Source organism: Malaclemys terrapin, chromosome 10 (assembly GCF_027887155.1).
Source record: "Malaclemys terrapin pileata isolate rMalTer1 chromosome 10, rMalTer1.hap1, whole genome shotgun sequence".
Taxonomy (NCBI): Eukaryota; Metazoa; Chordata; order Testudines; family Emydidae; genus Malaclemys; species Malaclemys terrapin.
This window is the reverse complement of record NC_071514.1, coordinates 64138093-64163612: the sequence shown is the minus strand read 5'-3', so window position 1 is coordinate 64163612 and position 25520 is coordinate 64138093. Positions and strand designations below refer to the sequence as shown.

At 39.3% G+C, this 25520-nt stretch overlaps 2 protein-coding genes and 1 non-coding gene across 5 annotated transcripts in view; 2 read left to right on the top strand and 1 right to left on the bottom strand.

The window, feature by feature from the left end:
- EMP2 (epithelial membrane protein 2) overlaps positions 1 to 14936 on the top strand; it is a 40324-nt gene extending 25388 nt beyond the window's left edge. For both annotated transcript variants that reach the window (XM_054042195.1, XM_054042194.1), the window contains 4 exons: positions 6336 to 6446; positions 9283 to 9373; positions 11703 to 11849; positions 12851 to 14936. In XM_054042195.1, coding sequence (XP_053898170.1) covers positions 6369 to 6446; positions 9283 to 9373; positions 11703 to 11849; positions 12851 to 13035 — 501 coding nt within the window. In that variant the 5' untranslated portion in view covers positions 6336 to 6368 and the 3' untranslated portion in view covers positions 13036 to 14936. The remainder of the gene's footprint in view (positions 1 to 6335; positions 6447 to 9282; positions 9374 to 11702; positions 11850 to 12850) is intronic.
- TRNAK-UUU (transfer RNA lysine (anticodon UUU)) lies at positions 10839 to 10911 on the top strand. Its single transcript has one exon. It is a non-coding gene; the product is annotated as a tRNA-Lys (tRNA).
- Positions 14937 to 19486: 4550 nt separating the features above from the next.
- Positions 19487 to 25520, bottom strand: part of ATF7IP2 (activating transcription factor 7 interacting protein 2) — a 67261-nt gene continuing 61227 nt past the window's right edge. For both annotated transcript variants that reach the window (XM_054041848.1, XM_054041851.1), the window contains exon 12: positions 19487 to 21030. In XM_054041848.1, the coding sequence (XP_053897823.1) occupies positions 20614 to 21030 (417 nt within the window). In that variant the 3' untranslated portion in view covers positions 19487 to 20613. The remainder of the gene's footprint in view (positions 21031 to 25520) is intronic.

The following is a 25520-nucleotide window of genomic DNA, read 5'->3' as shown; positions in this document are numbered from 1 at the left end:
GCATCAGCAGGTAAATAAAACTGGCCCGGCCCGCCAGGGTGCTTACCCTGGCGAGCCGCGTGCCAAACATTGCCAAACCCTGCTCTAAACACTCCTCCCCCTACTCCTAGGAGTGTCTACGCTTTCACAGCAACCCTCACTGCTTCTAAATCCCTGTCTTTATATTTCCTGCCCAGCTCATTCCTCCACATCTAGGCTCCCTTATCCACTCAGGGGATTAGGTGCCCACCTGATTCCCCTCAGCTGTGGCTTGTCAGGTTGGTCAGTCTCCTTCTTGGCCCTCATTAACCATAGCAGTCAGTGTGTGAGGGAACACCTCATCACATACCCTCCCCCTCAAGACTGCCACCCAGGGGCAAGGGTGCTAGAACAATTTTTTATATTGGGGTGCAGATGATAGAAACCATGCATTTGGTATTTGTTATTGCTACTTCAAGCCAGGGGGTGTGGCAGCACCCCTACTTCCAGCACCCCTGTCCACGCAGGGAAGGGGGCAGGTACCTCCTCCCCTGGAGCTGTTGCAGTTGGGCCTTGCCTTTCCCACTCCCCTTGTATCAGGGTGGCTATCTTAAACAGTTTCTCAGTCTCTCCCCCTTATATCAGGGGCAATTGCCTGCACAATCTTTCAAACTCTCCTTGGGTCAGGAGTGAGTATCATACTCACATTCTCTGCCATATCGTAATGGGGTGCATCACTCACCGCTTGTGGTACCTCTTGCTGGGGATTAGCTCATTCAGTCAATACCCTCTTCCAGTTTGCATGCCATCGCTCCAACTCTCTGGCTGGCCTGCAGCCCTCTCTCTGTCACTCAGCTCTCCCACTAGGTTACTCAAAGTTCCCCCTTCCGGGGTATAGTTCCTCAGTAGTCCTAGGCAGCTGTGGCCTGTCAGGTTAATTAGCCTCCTTATTGGCCCTCATCAACCCTAGCAGCAGAGCGTATGTCTGGGGTGGGAACAGGACACCCCATCACAACTTCCCATTTTAAAAAAAACTACACAAACTCTGAAGAGGAAGAATGATGGAAAAACACTGCTTCAGAATCAAACTCCCTCTTCCTCAACTGGAACAGAATTGGAGCTGCTCCTCTTAATGTCAGGAATGAGAAAGTCTGGCCTCTAAGAGTATGACTATGTGCTTTTAAACATTCACAGCTGCCTTGTATTAGCTGATTCAGGCATGTGGGGCTATACAACTGCAGTATACAATTCCTCTGGGCTTGAGCCAGAGCCCAGGCTCTGGAACCTTCAAGAGACATCTACATTGCAGTTTTATAGCCCTGCAGTTGAGTTAACTAATATGGGCCAGCTGTGGGTGTGTCTACACTGCAGTATAAGCCCAAGGTTCAAACTCAGGTTTAAGCCTAACCCCCCATTCCTTCTACACATAAAGCATGTTAATCCAGGGTCCCAGGATCCCTCGGGGGTGGAGGGTCCAAGCCTGAGTGAAGCTGGGAACCAGAGTTCAAGCTCTATTGCTTTACAATGTAGACACAGCCCTGTGGGACTTGTGCTCTGGGTATCTACCAAAAGTATTCCACAATTCCATGAGCCAATTTTCTTTGTCCTCTAGACAATCAAGTTTGATGGACAGTCAAGTTTTCCTACACTGCCCCACATATAAAAGGCTAGAACAGCCACATTTTGGGAGGATGCTAGGAAGTCTGGGCTATGGGTGGTTGGACTTGGGCCCATATAAAGCAATATGGACCCTAGAGCCACAGGTTAGGACCCTGAGTTCAACTATTCCTAACCTGGGGTTACAAATTAGTATAGCTCTCAAGCCCTAGGTTAACAAATCCAGGGTCTGCTAACTTGAATGCTGCTAACTCTGGGCTTACATTGCAGTGTAGACATACCCTGAGGATGTTTTTGAGATGAGTGTTGTGCCTCTTGCCTTTGAGTGAAGAGAAATGAAAAGAACGGTTCCTTTTGCTCTGTGCTGATAGGAGAAGTGCACAAAGCTAAGGGGATCTTTTCCTCAAAGGTGGGGAGAGCTCTTCTGCATTTCTTTGAGGTGCATCACCAGGAAAAGTATCTGAAGACAGGCCACCTTAGGGCTGTGTATGAACCATGTTGGACTTCACTGGGCAGAGGGAAGGGCTGAGCAGAGAAAGCTAGCTTAAAAGGCACAAACCCTCCAGAAGGCCCCTAGTGAATCCCATCTTCTATTCCCTGTCCATAGGTCCTATCCTTTTCTGACCCTCACTGTTTTCCTCTATTCCCCACTGCCTCTTGCTGAAGGTCCAATCCTTTCTTTTTCCCTAGCTCAGCCAGGGAAGGGGAGCTGAAGCTGCCTACTGCTATGAGAGGGAGGCTACCTGCAGAGGAGGTGAGAGGGAAGAATACTTCACTCACGATCCCAGTGCCCTAGAATGAGACATTGTCCAGGCTAAACTAGCTGTTTGCAGTGTTGAAGAAGAGCTCAGTGTAGCTCAAAAGCTTGTCTGTCGCAGCAACAGAAGTTGAGAGAGCAGTGACCTGCTGCTTGGGGGTGTTCCCTGTGCTGCAGGCTGGCCTCAGAAGGGAAAGTAGCTACCTGCTTCTGCCAGTAGCCATGTTCTATTGCACTTAGGTAGAACATACATCCTGACTGCTTCTGTTACTTTGAGGGCTGGGATACTTCTGCTCTTCTCAGCCTTGAGGCAAAGGGGAGCGAGCTGTTGCTAGTAATGTCTGGGCCATACAGACCTCTTCATTCTCTTCCTGGGTTTCTGCCCTGCTAAAACATGATGGGATGGCAGGTTTATTCCCACTGCTGCTTCTGTATTGGGCTAGCACTTGAGGCATCTCCCTCTCTTCCCCAATAACCTAACGGGCCAGTCTCCTTGGTTTTCAGCAATGCATTCTGGGGGATTCTCAAAGGAGGAAGTTGAGGAAGCATTGTTTTTTTCAAACCTTAAAAAGACAGGCAGCCTTATATTGAAACACAGACATCCTACTTTAGTCAATCATGCCTCAGTATGCTTCATTATGAAGGGCATGTTAGTCCAGAAATTATTTGTATTCTACCCAAAATTGCTGACCCTGGCACATCCTTAACCAATCACTCCTGCAATTAAGAATCATAAAACTGAAGATCTAGAAAGCTAATTGCACTAAAGACTTCAAGCATTCTTCAAGAGGGAAAATAAATTCCCCTCATTGTAGGTCTTTGTTATGCATTGCATCCCATCCCAAGTTTGGGCCTTATTAGTTTGGAGGTATGATCTCAGTTAATGAAGCTGTAGACTTCCTGGTACCTCTTTACCAGCTCAAACCTGGAGAAAGCGCTTTAGTATAGCTCTGATTTCAGACTTTATTGGCTGGCTTCCAAACAGCAAATTGGAAGATTTGAGTCTATGTTAATTACTTGAATTTAGGTAGAAGTTCTGATGTCATAAAAATGTAATTTATAAAATAGGTTAAGCTTGTCACTGCTGAAGAAGTTGCATTTTTCATTGACTTCTGTGTTTAATTGGATAGTTGACAACAGGTATTGGCTTTTTCATGTTATCTTCTAGCTGCCACGAGGAGAGGTCTCCCTTCTTGGCCATTGCTAAATTCTTAGTGCACCCAGGTGCTGAATTTGACAGCTGTACTCTCCTATCAATTAAATGTACCTCACCAGCAGGGTTTTTAAATGTCTGATTCTTTGAGCAGGGGGTCTTGCAAACATCTCTGTGGCCAGGCTGAATAATTTGATAGGTAACTAAAATCATTAGTAGTTTCATTATTTGCATTATAAGGGAGCTGTTGACCAGTGGATAGAGCACAAAAGAGCTTAGATTCTACTGGGTTGCTAATCTACATGTGGTGATTTTTCTTCAAGCTCTGGCTCCTGGATTCAAGTTATTAGGAGATTCCAAGCCAAATTTCATTGGCATAAAATCATTTTTTGTTAAAGATTTTTTTTTTTTTTTTTTGAGGACCTGATTGAAGTATTTTGAAAGCTTAAGGTTGGCAATATTGACTTAATACACAATGTCTAGTTCCTCATGACCCATTCTGTGAAATAAGGAGGATGTTTATCTATAACTTTCTAAAGTACCTTAAATCTATAGTTGAAAATCAGTAAATCAAAACTGTTAACTTGGTAAAGATTTTTTTTCTTCTAGGCTAGTAAAACTTGATTTTACCAGGCTGATTTTGATTTGATCAAATCTGGTTAGTTTGTACAGCAGGATAGGAGAGATGAATTAACCTCAAAATTGCATCATACTGCTTTTTCTACTGTAATACAATTTGCTTCTCTCCTGGTGTGGCAACTGACCTGTTGATACCTGATTAAGTTCTTGTTTGGGCACAATTTGTCCAGCAGATGAAATCTTAAACTAGGGAGAGAGTGTGCTCTCCATTCAGTATGGAGATTAGTGGTATGGATGGTTTGAAACTACCTTTATAAAAAATCACAAGATTTATACTCTTCATTCAAGGAAGAATCTGGATGACATTAATAGGAACAAACATGACTAATGGCTTCAGTTATATAATAGCCATAGATTTGTTGGTGAAAATTAGCATACTCAAGGCTAGAGGTGGAAAAGGCAAAGTTTAACCGTGAGTAATTAGACAGGCATACACTGTAAAGTAGTTTCCTTTAACTTAAAATCCAGATTTAACTTTGCAATATTCCAGTAGGATTATGCCAATTACATATGAAAAAGACCTATCAGATCAGTGTTTTTTGAGAAAAGCTTTGTTAAATGGGTTCACACATCTTATGATACTCCATAGTAGACTCCGCCCATTAGTCTGGAACTTCTAGTTTTCATACAGTATGTCTATATGCTGTTAGCTTTTTGTTAAACTTTTGCAGAGTAGTTGTATTTTGGAAGAGGGGAATGCCAGCAGATCCATTGCTTTTTTAAAAATGCTGTCAAAGTAGTCTTTTATTTAGATAAACTCACTGTCTGCATTGCTGTGTGTACATGTAGTTCATGAGTCTAGCAGATAAGGCTGGGGTTGAGACACGCAGCAACTTGGTTGTGGTAAGTTTGTAAAAATAGACTAACCATTAAATTAAGTCTGTTATGTGAATCTGGTCATTTGAAAAAACCCTCCATAGTAAAGAAAATGGAGAAATATCCATTAACATAAACATCTTAATTTCAATCATGCATATCAGTACTCTCATAATGGTATATACAATGGCCTTATACTGAAATATAAAGAGCTTGAAACAGAAAAATACACAACTGGACATAAGTAAAATACACTCTCATTGGCAAGCATTCTTAAATAGTAAGAGGAAAAAGGTAAAGGATAGCAGGCAATAACACAAGTTTAAGTATGTTAAAGACAATACTTTTTCCCCCTGTGTTTGGTGACTACCCATACCTCTTTCTTAGTGGTCCCTTTCTGATTGCTCTTGACATCAAGGGGGGGCTGACTGGGCAGTAAGAGAAAGGTGGACTGGAAAAAGAATTGTGACTGAGGGTAAACCGGCTACAATGAGTATGACCAAAGCTACACTTTCCTGACTGAGTGTTACTTTATCCTCCAATAGATAAGAGGCCTAGAACAGTTTTTCCTCAAACAAAAACTAAGACCTTTTGTATGGTGTAATATAATATAGTATACCATAGTCCTTGATAAACCTAGCAAATAATTCCTGAACTGCTTAATCTTCTCCCAGTTTCATTGGCAACAGCATCCTTTTGAATCCAGTATTTCTTCCTCCTTGAAGATTTAGGGTGAAATCTTGACCCTATTGTAATCCTATTGCCAGGACTCCATTGTTTTCAGAGGGACCAGGATCTCACTCTTGATCTTTAAAACACTAACTTTCTTAAAAGTAAAGACAAGCTATCCTAAACCCCATTTCATTGCTGGAGAGGCTCACAGTAAGAAATGTATGTGCAGCTAGGAAATTCTGTAGAACTGTTTGTCACCCAACAAGGGTAGGACAATGCATCTGTCTGTAATTGACATATTACAAAAAGCAACACTCCCATTCATATATATATATATATATATGAATGGGAGTGTTGCTTTTTGTAATATATTTTTTTTTAAGTTGTAACTCATTGCAACAGGAAAGGACATAAGGAACTCTCTAACTAATCCTGTATATCCAGTGAAATTGTTGCATTATGCTATTCTATACCAAAATTGACCAAAGCTACCAGAGAGCCTTCTATCTTTATAAAAGGAAGTGCTCTGACTTCCTGGCTCAAAATATACAGAACAGTAACATTTTGGCAGATACAGTATTTCCTTACTCTGAAAATAATTAATACTTGCACCTTCCTATTCCACAAGCGATTGAGATCATATCCATGTTTTAAGATGTCAGATGTCCGCTATTCAGTTTCACTACATAATCTAATTTATATATATACCTTGTTTTTAAACAGCTTTATCTCACGTTAAACCTTCACGGAGCAACCATGTTGATTCTTCTGGCTTTCATTATTGTGTTTCACATAACTTCAGCAGCGCTGTTGTTCATCTCAACCATTGACAATGTAAGTTTCATTCCACCTAGAAATTCTAATTCAGAGCCATACGTTTCTCCATGTTCTACTGACTCGAGCTTCAGATTATGCATTTTCTAGCTGTGTAGTCACAGAAAAAGCAGCTTCCCCAGCTTGTAATCTGGGCACAATCATAATTGAAATATAAATGCACCTTTATATAAAATGTGAAGAAAAACATTTCCTGGTCCTAGAGTCTAGCTGAATATTAAAAGTACAGTCAGATCAAAAATTAAACCAGCAGTTGTTCCTCAGCCAACCCAAAATGTAACCAACTAGCATATTTAACCTAAACAATGCCCCTCTCTGCTGAAGTAATGCCCTTTTTTTATCAGATCCCTCACTTCCCAACTGACTCTCTTCTCTCTTGGTTTTGTGTTTATTTCATACACTTGTTTTTTTGAGTTCTCCGAAGCATTTGACAGTGTTAGGATTTAGTACACTTGATCTAATTAATGGGGAAATTCTCGGCTTCTTGTACTTGCTCGTAAGACCTGAAACCTCCTGCTGCGACTGTGTCTGGAAGAGGCTATCCAAATCAATGCCACGCCATTACGTTTCACAGAGCAGCATTCTGGAGCAGGGCAGGGGGATGTGACCTATGGGCCTGCAATTACATGTATCTACTGGCCAAGAACCTACAAACACTGTAGCTTGGAGGCTGAAGTTGTGGCTCTGGGTATTGCTGAGTTTGGGGAGAAGTGAAGATTTTACTGCACTCCTGCCAATGTCACATACACAGAACCAGTTAATTTATGATTTTTGTAGTGGGAGACTTTCAGCCCAATAAGCCTTATTAATACATTTGTGCAAGGCACCTAAAACAGTACTATGGAAGACACACTAGAAGTTGAAATACGTTACAGCTTCTGTGCTTGCTTGGAGTCAATTGAGCCACAGAGTTTAGAAATACTTTGGTGTTGGTTGGAAAGGTTAATTTTCCCATTACTGGCCTTTTGCTCTTATATAAAGGAGTTTTGCTCTAGCAATATCTGTACATGTCTGGCTCTTCACCTGGATCTTTTCCTTTGCTGAACACCCTTTGTCCCACTGTTGCTACTGCAGTTACTTATCAGGGTACACTCTTGCTAAGGCAAATGTACACACAGGCTTTTAGGATACTGAAAACACAGCTTGTATCACCATCTGTTTTTAACTAGCTCAGCAAAACCTCCCCCTTTCCACCCCCCCCCCCATTAGCAGAAACTTCATTTGCAAAACTTTGACTTTTTCTTTGATGGGGTTGCATGAGATAGCAGGGGACTGGACTCTGACACAGGAGGTCCCTTCCAGTCCTACATCCCTATCTTAAGAACTCAAGTTCTATCAGTTGTCTCCTTTATAAACACTTTAGGGAAATACTGACTGAAAGACAGGTTAGGCAATATGTTAACTTCAGTGCAAATATTATACACTAGTGTCCAAGCAAATGAAACCCAAGTAACCCTAGCTATACAGAAGTATGCATTCTTGATCATCTAGTTGCATTGTTTAAAAAAAAAATGAAAACTATAGGTTTGTAACCACCTTCTCAATATTTTTTTCTCATTGCCTGAATTGGTTTTGCACAGTGCTGAATATGATGATAAATTAAACTGTATTAGAAATGGGTGTACAAAATGCTACATTGGTCTGAAACACTTGTTTGTGCCATACTTAAACTGCCAGTTTAGTTCATCTTGAACAAAGGCCAAGAGTACAGATTAGTCAAAAACCTGATAGACAGTTTCACATGTGAAACTGTCTATCTGTGTCTTCCTTGAATTAATATCCAGTATTTCAGGATACTATCCAGTCTCCTTGTAAAGTAACTAATTCCAGAACTGCTTTCCAAACAATTTATAGCGTTAAGTGGCTAACAATCTCACAACTATTTCAGTAGCAGGCACTACTGTAGGTAATATTTAAATGGCATATTTTTCCAAGCCCAGCAGAATAAAGGTCTGGGTAGTTATTTTAACTGGTCTGGATTTCCTCAGGAAATATGCTTGGCTGTATTTGTAGTGTTGCTATGTAAGATGCATTCAGTCACTACAGTGCTATTTTGTGCTAACAGACGGTACACCAACAATAGTAATATCACAAGTGGATCTTAATGAGTCACTAATCGTTTCCAGTCTGATGTCCAGTTGGACATTGTACCAAGAGTACAGACAAGTCAATACCAACTTTGCATGATGTTTGACATTAAATCAGTCAGGAAATTCATGCACAAGGTTCCAACTTCCCAAGGTTGTAGTTTTACTCCCTTGCTCGCATGTATTACAAGAGCATCTTATATCTCACATAACATCGGGCCCAAGCTGAATGTACAAGGGAAGGCTTCACTTTTGTTCATTAAAAGAACAGACACTGTCATTTCTGGCTGGTGATCTCCTACTTCTGGCTAGGAGTAGCAGATGCAGCCATTGGCTTCTGTTTTATAGTTCTGGTGGCTGTAGTTTTGTGCTGTGTGCACTCACCAGTTAATGCAGGAAATGTATATTTATTAATTGCAGAAGCTGTTTTTATTCATTTGTATCCTAGTGAGTAGCAACTGATTTTTGTGATCAGTTTCTTGGTGCTACATAAATGTATCTTTTAGACTGTATCACTAGGCTGAAACCAGGTATATGCCACTTCCAAGTAATTTAAGTGGCTGAAGATGCTGCTGAGAATGCTGCTATTGTACACCGATGCCAACTTGTATAGCTGTGAACAAGTGCACAGTACAGTTTTTGGACACAGTTAACATATTTAAGCCAAACATTTTTATAAGACAATTTTAAGAGGTTGTCTAACTTTCCTGGTCTGAATTTTTATACATTTCCTTTATACTGTTTTACAGGCCTGGTGGGTAGGAAAAGACTTTTCTACAGATGTCTGGAAAGTCTGTATTAATATCACCAACTGTACAGCCATTAATGAAAACAACTCAGGTGAGTTTCAGTACTTACTATTAAGCTGTCAAACTAGAAGCTGCTTATAAGGAGTATCGTGTAAAGACACTATACAATGTTTCAAGACAAATACTTATTTCTCTGCCTCAGTTTCTCCATCTATAAAATGTGAATGCTATTGCTTCCTCTCCATCCTACAAAGGAACTGAGAATTAATGTTCATAAAGTGCACTAGAGTGTGTTTGAAAGGTCTGACATAAAATACACACCCTATTTTCTGGCATCAAGAGTCCAAAGCAGACTAGTGAGACTAAAACTAAACTGGGTTAAAAACTGTGGTCGCATGTGACTGCAATGAAGGGCATTAAATGCTAAAAATAAGGTCCAGTTTTCAAATTCTAATTTAGAAGAACCTGCTAATAGTATTAATGGTAGTTACCAGAAATACTTTTGAGGAATCTAATTTAAAGATCAACAAAACAGAACACAATCCAAAATCTTAACTAAGGGAACACAATGTACAATATGGACTCAATTTATCCCATTTTAACATGAGTGACTTCACTGGCAATAAGAGATGTATTTCAGTTATGAAACAACAGTAGTAACAATTTCTCTTATCCCACCCATTCATTCTTGGTCTATATCCAAGAGGTGAACAATTTGACCAGTATAATCATGGATGGCTAGACAATACAATGATTTTCTATCTACAAGTCCATTTAGTGAGGAGGTATGAAGATTATTGAGGTAATTTATGGCCTCCATCAGGGTATGGTTATAGTAAGCACCTCAAGTATTTAAACACAACAAAACAAAACAAAACCAAAAGTCCCCACACTCTTTCCATTTCAGTTTATAGAGCAATAGCTGGATTGACTTACAGGATTGAGACTAAACTGAGGAAAAGATTAACGGAAGTAGAGTTTTGCACTGAGTTTTGAAAGCTGGTAGGTCCATGGTCACTTCTAGGTCTGCGGCAATGCCCTGCTCTGCATTCACGAGCCATCTCCCAGTGGCTGACAGTTTCACTGTGCTGGTGGAACACAGCTGGTACAGGAGGACATTATTTTGGAGCAAGACACACTGTCTTTAATAACTAAAGTCAGTTCTATTGAAGGCTTTGCGTATCAAGACAAAGGGTGTCTACACTGCAGTTGGAGGTGTGACTGCAGCATGTGTAGATGTATGTGAGCTGGAGTTAATCTAACTAGGTCAAGTATCAATAGCAGTGAGCTAGTTGCCTGAGTACATACCCAGGCTCCCTGGCAGGCTTGTACTTGGGCGGCTAGTCTGTGCTGCAGCACATGCTGCCAGAGCTTCACTGCTGTTGGTACCTGAGCTAGTTAGATTAAATCTAGCTCAAGAATGTCTACATCTGCTGCAGTCACACCTCCAATTGCAGCATAGACATACCCCTTCACCTTAAACTGTATCCTGTATTATAGGGCCACGGTGTAGAAAGCGGAATAGTGATCCATTCACACTGGCCTGTGTTACAGTTGCCCAGATAGCTTAGTCGGTAGAGCATCAGACTTTTAATCTGAGGGTCCAGGGTTCAAGTCCCAGTTTGGGCACAGAAGCTTTGGGGGGAGAGGGATAGCTCAGTGGTTTGAGCATTGGCCTACTAAACCCAGGGTTGTGAGTTCAATCCTTGAGGGGGCCATTTAGGAAACTAGGGTAAAAATCTGTCTGGGGATTGGTCCTGCTTTGAACAGGGGGTTGGACTAGATGACCTCCTGAGGTACCTTCCAATCCTGATATTCAGTGCAATGCTAAGCAGATCATAGTCCACTCTTCCTTATTTAAGACAAGGCAACCAGAGAAGCATTAGCACAGGAATCCTGAAACATCTGACCTCAGATGCTTTCTGAACGACAGCACTGCTGGAATTCATGTTCCTGAATACTGTAGCTCACCCTTGCATTGCTATATCCTCTGACTTTATCTCTGTACAACAGATCAGAAGCAAGGGATGGAATTGGGAAGGTGTAGTGTGACAGACTGGAGAAGCGCCATTTGTGCATTGTGGTTGCAGGGCTGTCAGATGCTGTTTAAAAAGCTGCCTTTAATCGGAGATCAGTAATAGATTCTAAGACCAGAAGGGATCATTGGGATCAGAATGTCCCCCATGTAATTCCTACAGCACATATTTTAGAAAAGTCAGTAAGAGAGGAAGGGTGAGTGGAAATAGGAAGGTGGCACAGAGGCAGTGGCTTAAACAAGAAGGGGAAAGCTGCAAGGAGGGTAGCCAACAAATCCCATTAAGAACAGACTACGGTTGGGAACAGGTAAGGGTTGATGCTAGTAGGGGAAGCGGCTGGGGAGGAAGCTGCCTTTACAATAAAACCTGGTTTTATTTTCACAGAATATCAGTCTGTGCAGGCTATTCAGGCCACCATGATCCTGTCTACTATTCTGTGTTGTGTTGCATTTCTGGTTTTCATTCTTCAACTCTTCCGCCTAAAGCAAGGAGAAAGATTTGTGTTAACTTCTACTATCCAGCTGCTGTCATGTGAGTAGCTCTTTGACATGTCTCACTTCAATAGCCCTTACATTAAAAGTGGGAAATAGGGTTCGGAATGGAGCTATGGTACAACACAAAGCAGAAGCTGAAAAATGTTGTACATAATTGGTAAGTTTGTACAAATAGAACAAGTGCAAGACTAATTCTAAAAACTAACCAGTCAGTTAGCACAGGCTAAAACTTAGTATCGCTAACCAAAGAGTTCGTTTAAAAAGCAGACTACTTTATCCTTGCTCTGAGGTATATGTTAAAATTTTGAAGGAAAACCCAGATAAACTTCTTAAATGTACTAACTTAGGAACATACTTGAATAACTTTCCAAACTTTGCAGGCAAATATTAATTTTTACTTTCACCAAGTACAGATTTAGAACTGCCCATATGCCTGGAACCATCCTATTTCCCTTCAGACTACCATGGTACTTGACAGAGTTAGACAAATAAGTTTCTTTTTTTGGGTGGTGGTGGGAGGAACTCTTAATTTTGAGAAGTTGAGAACTTCCTTTTGGACTGATCTGATTTTATTTATTTTTTATTTCCAGCAAATTGAAAGGTTGGGAGAGGGGAGGAAACGGAGTGTTTTTGCCAAACATTTTAGTTAGATTTCTAGCTTAACACAACATTTTAAATAATTAACAAGTTTTAAATGTTCTGATTTTTTTTTTTTTTTTTTTGGACTTTGTTTAAAAAAATCCGTCAATATTCACAACATTTCAGTATCACAGAATCTCCATTTTCTGCCAAAAATGTTTCGATTGAAAAACTTCATCCAGCTCTGACAGCACTTTAGTAACATGACTATTTAAACCTGGCTTAAGAAAAGGAATCACTCTAAAGACAGTTATGAGGATGAAGAGTGATTGTGAAAAGCAGCATCTGGGCAGGGGATAAATAGTGGTTGAAGAACTACACACTGTGTGCCTGTAGAACTGCTTTAAATCTTTTAAAGAGTAATAAAGACGTTGTTTTAATGCCTTCTTTCTCTTCCAGGTCTCTGTGTTATGATGGCAGCATCCATTTACACAAATAAGCATGAAGATCTGCACAAGAGTAATGGATATGAGTTTGATGTTCCTAGTGGCCAGTACGGATATTCCTTCATCCTAGCCTGGATTGCATTTGCTTTTACTCTGATCAGTGGTGTCATGTACCTAGTATTAAGGAAACGTAAATAAATGTGAGCATCTAGTTATTTTCTGTCATTGCAGTACAGAAGCAGAATTCCAATAACCATTTTGTATATAATCATTTGTGGTTTTGTAGTAAAGGTATTGTTTCTCTAAAAATGTAGTGTGTTCTTGGTATGAAAGACTATGGAAAAAATGATGCAAGTTTACTGGAACACTGCCAGCTGGGGTCAAGAGTCTGAACAAGCCAAGGCCAAATTAGATTTCCTTTGTATGTTTCACAACTTTAAATGGCTGCCATTAAACTAGGCATTAACAAGAGTTTGATCCTGCCCTCTAAATGGTTCACACCATGCATAAATGTACAGATGTCATTTAACTTCTGTTGGGGATGTTTAAAGGAACCTAAACACACCTGCTCAACACACACGGATGGGGTCTTCCTAAACCATTTAGCCCTGTTTACTTAAACTTCTTCAAAATGACACAGGGATTTTTCTATATGGAAATAACTGATATAAACCTGTACTAGGCTATTAGACTTAAATGCTCTCTACTGTAAAATACAGTTTTGGTTAATGGTGATTTAAAGGTTGGTTAATCATCCTGGATAAAGGTTGTGGTTTTTACTCATCTATTGTAGCTTCAGGGTTTAAAGTAGCATTTTATAGTTTGGCATACTTAATCATGGCCTTTTTATACCTACCATAGTTGGACAAACCCTAGGCCTAGAAAAAGGAAAGCTAGTAGGTTTTGAATAGGCCTGTAACTAGTTACACTTGAGTCAGATCAGCTAATGCAAAATAGCATAGCTCTACTGAAGTCGGAGCTACACCCTATAGCTCAGTTAAATAGTTGACCTACACAGCTTCAGTGAGAACACTTGTTTGATTACTCACAAGGTAGGAATGGATGCAACTCAGTGAACTATCTCAAACATGGGAATTGGTCTTGCTCTATTTCCCAAAGTGGTGGTGTTTATGTATTACTTGCAGGGGGCAGGAAAAAACTACTGGCTTAGAGAACAGATAGAGTAAGAGGGAAACTAGATCTAAAGCAGTCCTAGTACTATGCATTTTTGCCCTTGTAACATGACACTGCTAGTCTCTTATCTGCATTATTTCCCTTCTAAGTGTGTCCTAACTTGTGAAGTTACCAACTAACACTCCTTTAATTTGTAAAATGTTTGTCCCCAAATCTTCACTCTGTTAAAGGAATAATTGGGTACACAAAGAATAGAATTTGTTCTGTATATAAAAAGATGTACTATAAGGAAAGGGTTAAAGATGACTTCACCCCAAGAATGAGATATCCTGGCTTACATTTCATGTAATGAACAGTAAAATGATCTAATGAAATTATAATATAAAATACTTGGACCAAAACTATGTAACTGACTTATGACTAACAGGCCATACATTACAGTATAAATACTAACTGGCTACTTGACAGATACTGAAAATAACTGAAGTAAATCATTTTGCCTGGGTCATTTTATAGTTTGAATATTTAAATATGTAAGATACAGCATGCAAATATGTACATACATGTATACACAATCATGCTTTCATAATGAAAGCCTTAACCCCGTAAAGCAAATAGTATATGCTGAAAGAGTACATACAGCCATCTATAGATGCTGCCATATTTTAGTTAGTCCAAGTGTGAATCTTTTGTACACAAAGAAAATGCCAAGAAAAGTTTGAACTCTGCCTTGTGACAGGAAAACTGTATTTTTAGGATTTTTTTTACCTCCTCGGCCTTGAAAATATTTCATTTTCTATGTTTTATATACTCTGAAATTGTACATGAAAATAAAGCAGAAACAACTACTGTACTGTAACAGCAAGCTTGATACATTTGATAGCCCTTAAAGTTCTGGACCCATTTAAACATTGTGTGTGAGTATTTCTGTGCAAATAAGTAAAAATTAATAGCTCTTTACTTTCCCTGTGAGATCCTCATTAAGACACTATAAATAAAAACAAGTAGGTGGTTCACTATGGGAGAAGTAGCAAGAAGTATTTGGTCAGCTAAGGAAGCTTTTCCTTAGTTGTCTCTAGGTGACTGGAGGTAGCTAAGTAGCTGGAACTTCAGGGTCTCACTGTGTGGCTATGAAGAGGGACCCTTTGCTGAAGGAGCAGGCTCCACTTTAATCAAAGTAAAACCATTTTGCTAGCATATACATTTAATAAGGTTTTGGCTGAGTGTTTAAACTAGAAGGTAAGGGAAAGATGACAGAAATTACATCAAGGATGTAGGTAATACTAATTTCTGTATCCAGTGAAAGGAAGGACCCAAAACACAAGGCAGGCCAGGAAAAGATCACAAGCAGTGTGTGTGCCATCAGTGAAGTATAAGGAGATAAATGAACAAGGCATCTGTTAAAAAGTGAAAGTGAAGTCTATGTACAAATGCAAGAAGCTTAAAAGCAATATTAAAATGCCTGGCAATGGCAGAGGCCTTTCATATAATAAGTATTACTGAAACAGGACACATCACTTAGGCTAGGACTTGACTATGACCTACACAGAAAAGATAAGACACTGCCAAAGAGGTGGCTGAACAGCACATTATTTAAAAGATTCAATCTAATCCACTGAGCAGCACTGAATGGAGAACACCCCATGGCTGAATATGGATGGATACAAAGCTTCTGCAGTCAGAATTTAAATATATTAGGAGGGTTACACTACTAGTTTCTAATTCAAAAGGATGAGCACACAATACTCAGTGGTCAAACTACCAGCCAAGTCTAGAACAGTGACATTGCTGGGGGAACTCTGGATACCCATGTGCAAACTGATCCAATGGCACAACAGGACAAAGTTTTGTTTGAAGAAGGAATCATTTAAATTGTTTCTCTAAACAACTAGTTCTAAAATACACAAGAGAAGAGGCTTTCTTCAACTCCGTCTTATACACAACAGAATAGCTACTGTTAGACTCACTTTTGAGAATTGTGTAACAGTGACCACAATATACAGTAGTTAAGTTCAACTTCTTAAGGGGAAATAAGATTCCAGAAATTGATACAGTAACTCTAAACTTTAGAAAGGGAGATTTCAATATGGAGAGGGCTAGTCAAAGGACTAAAGTAAAATTAATGGACTATCTTATGCTTTTCTTAAGTCAAATCCATACCACATCTAAGAAGGCATGCACACTACTAAGCAAAAAAGAGACAGCCACACAAGAAATATATAACTTAATGGCAAGATTGAAAAAGCTATTCAAGAAAAACAGATCTTTCAACATTTGAAAATCAAATCCTAATGAAGCTAATAAACAGGAACAAGTTACAGCAGACAATACGGTATCTCAGAGGGAAGTTGGGAGGTATAAAATAGATTCTGAAGAATAAACAGCTAACACTATAAAATAAACAAGAAATTATTTAAATATATCAGAAGCCAAGAGCCTGCAAAAGAATCAGTACAGCTGCTGGGTTTGCAGGGGTTAAAATTAAGGAAGCTAAGGACCTAGCTGCAAAGCTAAATGTTATGGGTTGTTTTGTTTTGTTTTGTGCCTGTCTTCACCACAGATAATGATAGGGAATTACCTACCCAAAACTTTTCTTTGTTGGTTAGTAAGGAGGACCTGGAACAAACTGATCCAGATTATATGTATCCAAGAGTTGTGAAGGAGTTAATCTGTGAAATGACTGAGTTGTTAGCAAAGATATGTCATTAAAAAGAACTTCTATGCCACAGGAGTGGTAAAGTAGTAAGTGTTGTACCTGTATTTTAAAAGGTCTCTGAGGGTGTTCCAGGGAATTGCAGAGCAATAAATCTTACATCTTTAGCTAATCAACTAGTTAAAATGATGATAAAAAAAATTCAAAGGGACACAATATTATGGTAAGGTAGGGTCTAACCAGTATGGTTTCTGCAAAGGAAAATCATGCCTCACTAATCTGGTAGAATTCTTTTAATGTGTCAATGTAGTATATAAAATAGAAACTACTGATAATGTAGACTTTCAAAAAGTATTTGACAAGGTCTCTCATAAGAGACTATATAGGTCTGAGGTGACAAGCAAAGTATTGCGAGATAAAAACAGAAAACTGAACAGATGCAGAGAACACCCTCAGTGTAGCTAGAGCTCTATCATTTTACCTGATCAGGCTGAAGTCATTCAGGAGCAACCCTAAGCTACTTCTTGTGTTGAAGACAGAATGAGGGATCAAGCAATGCCTACCTAAATACTGTGTTAATGGGTGCTTACTTGTATTAAATCTTGCTATGAGTTAGCAAGATTAGATCCACCCATGCAGTTTAAAGTCCACTCCACTAGGGAGTCAAGCAGCTTCTGCAGCTTCCCAGGAAAGTATACCAATCTCTGAAAACTGCACGGCAGCTTCACTGTGATCTGGCCACACATCTACACAGTATTATTCCCTAGCCACAGTATTGGGATCCAATGTCTGGTTTGGCAGAAATTCAAATAAATTGAGCACCCATTTCAAACCTACAAAATCATTGCTTTTGAGTCATTAGAAGTGGAATACATGCAAACAATCACCCAAAAGAAAATGACTGTGAGCTGTTAGGTTGTTGAAGCAAGCTCCCCATCCCAGGGTGGGATGTGCTGCAGCCATGAAGAGATAGAAACACCAATTTTGGGAGAATTAGCTTTCATGTACGTGTTGTCTGAACTTGACAGGTAATTTATTACCAACCAATGTTCTAGTGTTCTCATTCTGAGATAAGCATATGGAAGAATATATTACTGAAACCATAAGGCCTATCACTGAGGAAGAATATTACTGTTGGTTGGAATTATCTTGATGTTTGAGAATGGCAGACTTGCCTTTGGAAGGAAAACCTTTCTTGCTTGAGAATCTAAAAATCACCCAGATAAAAGACTTTCTATATAAGGTAAGATTTCTTTCAATTTATTCTGAGTCCCACTTTCTCAAAACTAAACATATATGAGGACTTCTGTAAGGCCTTTGTGAGCCAGTCATACAAATAGGGATAAATCTAAATAGTCTGACACTCCCCATGCACTGCCAAATTCATTGCTGGATTTGACCACATTGTTCTGGCAGGTTGTAAAAGTCCTTTTAATGCTGGTAGAATGATCTTGGAATTAGAAGAGGTTCCCAGAATATCGAAGTCAGAATGAGCGATAACATCAGTTTCTGTGGAAGTAATCTTTTCATTTAAGTAGAAGCCCTTCTAGATACCATCTCATGAAATTTTATGGCATATTCAGACAGGGAAGATGTTGCAGCAATTCCACTGTCATCTGGTGATGTCTGGTCACCAGGCTTTAGATCAATGTCCTGAAATTCCACATTCCATAGATGGTTATTCTGATAAAATGTCTGGGACAATCAAAGGAAAACATTCTAGAGCATCGGATCTGGTGAATGGGGCTTCCCCTGAGGTCTTGGGGGGAATAACTCCTCTATAAAGGCTATTCTCAACCTCCATATAGTATCTCAAAGAAATAGTAGACCCATCCAGACCAAGGAGGAAACTGCAAGACACCAGAATCAGGTTCTCTGTCATAGAACCTACCATGATATAGGCACAGTCTGTGTCGGTTTGGACTATGTGGAACATTGGTCTAATATCTGCTCTAAAACAGTTTTTTGTCAGGTGACTGGAACTGAGGTGGTAGAATAACTTGCCTGTCCCTATCTGACTAATCAGACCTCAGATCAGAAGCAGCAGATAGTGGTGAAAGGTCTTGGCAACCTTAAAACTGAAAAGGGGGAAGTAATTTTCCCTTGTGAGTCCATAGAGATTTAGGACAGGGAAACTGGAGAAACTTGAATATGCTATACAATCTTTTCTCTCTCTCCACCCCACATCCCCCACAGGAGAAGCTACTGTCTTTCTTTTATCACCTATATCTTTCCCTTCTGGAGATACCGTAGTCCAAGTATTTTCTGGATCAGTTACTAGAGGCTGAACAAGCAGTGAATTTGTGCTACTGCTCCTACTGTTAGTTGGCGCTGGGGTGGAGAAGCTATAGGATCCGAAGAAATTGTATTTATTTACAACTTTGAACAAAACAATACAATTAATCCTAGCTAGCTAACTATGACTAAAACTAGCTAATGATGCTGTCTTGCTTGAAGAGGTGGTTCCGGAGAGGTTCTAATCTAGTCCATCCACAATCCTGGCTGGAATGAACTGAAGTTTCCTGAATGCCATGCTTTTATATAAACTCATCCTCAGAATGCTCAAAAACAGTGAGGGAAAAGGCAGGAGAGCACTCCAACAGGCACTGCTAGAAAACATTCCACCACTCAAGATGCACCAAGGGCACAACCCAAGAGTGGGAATATGTAGAGGCCATTCAAAGAACAGCAAATTATTGCAACAAAATAATCTTTCAAGTTGTTTTGTTAGAATTTTGCCATCTTTTAAAATACCTGTAGGTATATATGAAAACTTTTAATATTGAAAGAATCAAACTTATTGGGGTTTTTAAATATTGTGAGTAACCTACATAACATGATTTAAACTGTACAAGAAAAACGTACGTTGCTTGTAGTTTATTACTAAATTTAAATTAATCCAGGAATTGACTATTTCTTTATATACTTGCTGTAATGGACACACTACAAATATCACTGAATTCATTTCAATATGCATATTTACATAAACAGAAAGCCAACTGTCACCACACTGTTTTTGTAATTAATAATTTTGTAAACTAAATATTCTAGAACCATCACTAACCTAAGTAATGGGTCACCTACCTCTTTGTGGCATTCTCAAATGTCTGTCTGGATGAGTAATAACTACCATAGTACCACACCTAAAGGCAAGTGAAGCCTCTTTAATACCAGAAGATACAAGCAGGTGAAGTACTTATACAGCACTGGAAAACATTTATTTATAAACACTTTAATCAACTTCCCCAGAAACTTAATTCTTGCCCAAAATGGGTGACAATGAAACAATCTCATTTGGTGTTCCTTTACAATGCAGCATCTCTAAAAAGATAATGGTCCAGCTGATTATCTCAGGTGATGGTAGTATTTAAACACTATAGTTCCTGTATTATCATCATCCCCACTACAGAAACTTTCATCCTTACAAGCATTTTTCAGAGGCTTCAGAATAATGGAGATGCTCCTGTAGTACTGTATGAGTACACAAGTACAAGAACTAAAACCTTCCGAAAGCTTGTGCACCATTTAGTGAAGGAAATGGAACACAAAAAACCCACTATCTTCCCCAAAAATACAAAAAGGGTGAGCAAAACACCACAAAAAATTCATGACATATTAGATTTCTAATCTCATGATCGTCATCACAATTCATAGTTACCAAGTAGAAACTTTTATTCCTTTATGTCCCAAGTACATCCTACATGAAAGGAATGGGAGGGGAAGGATTGAGAAGGAAAATAACTAAACTAAACCCAGAACTGAAATTAGTTTTATAAACAGAATTCTCAGTGTCAAGTTATTAGAAACAACTTACAAAATGTATAGAACAATGCTCAGAATATAAATAACTGATAGTTGGCATGATAGATAAGAAACAGAACTGAGTGAATACAGTCTGTGGTACAATTAATTCCTTGGCTCTGGATTGTTTACAAGTAAAAATACAATATTTCAAATTGAAACAACCGTGTAACAGTTATTGAGGTAGCTTATGAGTTTTCCAGAGAAATTAAAGTAATTGATTGTATATCACAAAACGGTCCATAACGTCCACATACATCTTTTGATTGTATAGTAAAGTAGTACTTCTTGGAGGCTGTAAATTGTGATAAAGAACAAGCCATTGGTAGGGGCAAAGCCTTTATTTCTCCTATTTTCTTCCAGTGTGGTACAGTACTGTTATTGGAGTGTTCATGGTATATGAACAAGTGATAGCTCTCTACAGGAGCGCACTTGGGATCAATCTCTGTAACAGTCCATGAGAGTGCAATACCTTTTGGATTTTGCACCTGAGCCAGTTTTAGTTCAGGCTTCTGAGGTGGCACAGTGTCTCTGAATCCATCCTTGAGTTCTGGGTATGGAGGTATCCTTGGTAGCGGAGGAGGATGTGGAAACTGTTCAAGAACCTAGGGAGCATTAAAAAAAGTGAATAACTTAGCATTACTGTAATATTTCTGTAATATGAACAAACCAACCAGAGTGTGCTAACTTTTGATTCAGATTAAGTGTTCCCATTTTAGGAAACAGTTTCAAAAGTGTAAAGGAGTTCATTGTATCAGCTCTACCAAACAAGGTTTTTGTACTGTGGTAAAGAATGCTGCATTAGTCTCATTTTAGGTATTTCTTAGTTCAGTAGTTCTTAGAATGACTCTATGGATAAGAATACTAAATTCAAAACAAACAACAGTATTTTGTTAAATTGTTTTGTTTTCTGGTATGTCATGCTGTAATGCTTTATTTACTGAATTTATGTTACTTTACCACTTTTAAAAAAAATCCTTCCAAAGACTCCCTCTAAACTAGCCCTATTTTACAGTCTCTAAAAGGTCAACAGACAAGAACAGTCACAGGAAATTATCTATCGCTGCTACATAAACGTTTACGTTTTGCTAACAGATTTTATTTTCCATAAATCCAATATTCTCCCCCCGCAAAAAGCAGAAGACACTACTAACAAACATTGTATTAAGATTATTTTTGGTTGTCCCAAAATGAGTGCTGTAGAGGTCAACATTATATCTAATTGAATTGTGACGATGCAAATCTATCAGTGTTCTGTTATTGCACTCTGATAAAATTTCCAAAAAATACCTAGAGATTCAGCCAGACAGCAGCACATCCATAGGATGGAAAGGTTTTAAAAAAGTAAACTTCACCAATATGAATAATACTATAGGTATCTTGATCAAGTTTAATTATTTTTAGGGAATTTTGACAGCCATCCTGCAATCAGATTGTTCTGTACAGATATCATACAATGTAAGACGCTGAAAGAAAGAGATTATGTTCCTATCTCACTGGCAATTATCAGAGCAGAAAGCTTGCACTCTATGTAGGTCTTCAAAAAGAAAGAAAAGTTAAATTGACCGATCTTTAAAAACTGCTGCTTAAATTCGATCTCAGAAGAAATCCAAGAAGGCAGCTGTGAAGAGAGTCTGTCATAGCTATTTTAGAAGATTCATTCTGGTTTCATAGCCTTTTGAACATCCAGAAGAACAGAATAATAAAAAGCAGGACTGACATAGGGGTTCCACTCTCCTCATAGTACTATAGTCAGTTAAAAAAATCCCAAACCATAGAACTGTCTTCTTCCTGTACATTTTTCTTTTTGATAGTCAATTACCCCTGAGGATATACTGTAGACAGTTCTGTACATCTATTAACAAAATATTTTAGGCTGAGAACAATTCACTGCTCCTGGAAGCATCTGTACTGTTCCACTAAAGATTTATAGTCCTGACAGGTCACAAGATAGATCATAAAATCCTGTTACCACATTTGGTTTTATGCTTTTAGCACAAGACGTGCAAAAATTTCTTGGGTGGATAGAAACAGATTTTTCTCACACCCGGATGTCCCTGGCATTAGTCAATCCCTTCCCTACTACCATCAAGCTCTTCCAAGAATCACATTACCCTTTTTTCTTCCCCATGGTGCTTCCTTAGAAGGATTCTGGCCAATCTCTTTGAGGTGAAAAAGACAGAAAAATGATTGGAGTCTCCCCTTCACCATGTGCTGGCACCTTCTGCAGATACCACTTTCCCATGGCTCCCAGCCCTAACCCAACGGAAAGCTCTGCAAGTCATACAAGTCACTTTCTCAAAAGCAGGGACATCATTTCAGAAAAATTCAAGGGAGCAAAGCTATGTCAGCATATACAATATTATATGTGACGATTGTGACACTGCACTCCATATTCTTCATAGTGATATTATGATAGGATTACGATGTATTTTATGCAAGATAAGTCATGGGAGGGGTCATTGGAAAAGTTATGATTTGCTGAATACGATTATCCTATTTGTATGCATGTATCATTTTTGTATCTGAAGTTATGAATATTGGCTATGTATCTGTATTTCAAATGTAGTTATACTTGGGTAACATCCACTAGACAAGATGCTGTCAGTCTAGATAGTAGGTGGGGAAGGACCTATTCAGGGCAATGGCCCATTAGGAAAACAATAGGCCTTAGGAGAAGCTTATCTCCCACCTGGGGAGCTTTCCTGAAAATGCTACAGACAGCCTCCAAGTAATGCTGCTGTGACTATACAATGACATGTGATTAGACCACATGTCTCTGGACTCCATCTTGGGATGTCAGTATTTTTCCACAGACTAGTCTGGGAACTAAGCTTTCGGAACAAAAAGGTTCCCGCCACATGCGAAAGCTATATAAGGCGGGGAGTGACGTCATCTGGTGTTCTTCACTCCCCACTCAAGAAGACTCCTAAAAACATCCATGGAACAAAGACTGAACGGAGGGAAGTGCTGGACCCAGGCTAAAGGGATTTCTAGCCTGTGAATGAAACACTTGGGGATTCCAAGTTGTAAAACAGGTGAAGCTTGCCCCGTAAGAATCTGCAGCCTACTTGTATCATTTTAGGGTGAGAATCTGCTAGACATGTCCAATATATTTAGTATATTAAGCTTAGTTTGCATTTTTTGTTTATTTGCTCAGTAATCTGCTTTGATCTGTTTGCTATCACTTAAAGTCTCTCTTTTGTAGTTAATAAAGTTGTTTTTGCTTTATCTAAACCAGTGAGTTGAAGTAAAGTGTGTGGGAATCTTAACTCAGGGGAAAAAGCTGTATCCCAGTTCCAGGTAGCACCCTGGATGGAACCCATCACAATTATTATATAATATTCTAAAAAATCAGGGAGGGGACAAAAAGAGAGTGAGATAATGGAGCATATAGACCTATGGGGGGGTGAGGCGGAGGGGAAAAGAGGCAACTGTCACCGCTGTCCTATAACAAATGATGCTCCTGTCCAAGAAGGGAGCGCTCCATCCAGAGTTATATTTTCAGTCTCAGTGCTCAGAAGCCATCCCCAAACCCGTCAATAGAACTGAACTAATATTATTTGTTTTAAGATAGTGGGCAGAATATGCTAGGCATAAACACAAAAGAAGACAGTACCCGTCCTGAAGAGCCTGTACTCTACAGAGCCAGGCTTCCTTTCATCCATAATGTGATGCTGCAGTTAGGGAGAGGCTCCAGCCTCTCACTTGTCATACTTCTTGTCCAGCTGCTGTTTGGGTTCCCTATAGATATTTAGATAGTTTTGTGTCTCTGCAGTGGATGGATGGGTGGGAGGCAGATGCTCAAATATTATTAGGAGGTAAGAAGAAACAGATGTCCCTTGCTGATGACATTTTGATCTGTCTTGCCTTTACAAAACTGAAGGTGCTGTGTGGTGTACCCTTTATAGTGGCATGCCCAGGGTTCAAACTGGGCTAGTATGCAGCAGTATGGTATACCAGCTCCTCTCCCAAGTTGCTATTACATATATATAATTTAAGAGACGAGTTAGCGGTTATGGTTGAAGAGAACCTTGAAAACGAGAAGTAACCAGTGACACCTATCTGTGTCTGGAATAACAACTCCAAGAAATGTGAGGTGACCCATACATCTCAGTGGGATGTTAACTCACATGCCCAATCATGATACTTTAAAGTAAGTATACCATTGCTAATTAAAGCATGCAAGATAGAAGAATGGGGTGGGAGTACAGACTGCAGATTTGCACTATCCACAGTGAATGATCTCTTGTTTTGGTACCATGAGTGGGTGATGTTTTAGAGATGCATTGGTTTTTTGGTTTGTTTGTTTTTTGGTCCCCAATCAAAGAGGAGCCGAGCACAAGAAGCATCACAGAACCCAGCAGGGCACCTGAGTCCCACCACGGCTAAGCCAAGCCAAAGCAGCTTAGTAGAACCCAATGGAATATTCAAATACCCCATATATGAGACAAACTCCTGGACCCCAGAGACCACACATGATCATGTTTTAACATTTGCACAGTCGATTGTGAACAGTACTTCATTCTGGCAACTCACATGAGTGGAACAGTAATAAAACATGCACATTTAGATACTTGACCTTTAAATTACTGGTTCCTCATTCTAGCACTCATTTTTAGACACTGGAGCAGAATACAGAAAGTCTTGGACCCCCAATGGGTGAAATTTTCAACCCCCTTTTCACTCACTCAATTTCAGAACGGTTCCCTCCCCCACCCCCGACTGAAATTTTCCTTGCTGGTCTTTGCCCCCACGATAGATTTTCCACTGCAACATTTTCTACAACAATTTTTAGAAAAGTTAATTTTAGCATGTAGCAATGATTGATGTTCTTGCTTCAATACTGCTTCTAATAGTTAGATTTTTGTTAGAATCCCCACCATTTTAGGAGCCATTATTGCAGTAAAAGTATTTCATGGTCACTGAAGACTTTACTACTTTTCATAATACAATACTACCTCCTTGTGGCTCAAAGGAGTAAACTTACCTTTGCCAAGGAATCTAGTTTAAAACAAATGTAATGATAATGTCTTTCACCGAAAATGTCCTTTAAAAGTCTGTTTTAATTCCCATTAAGTTGTATATCATAGAT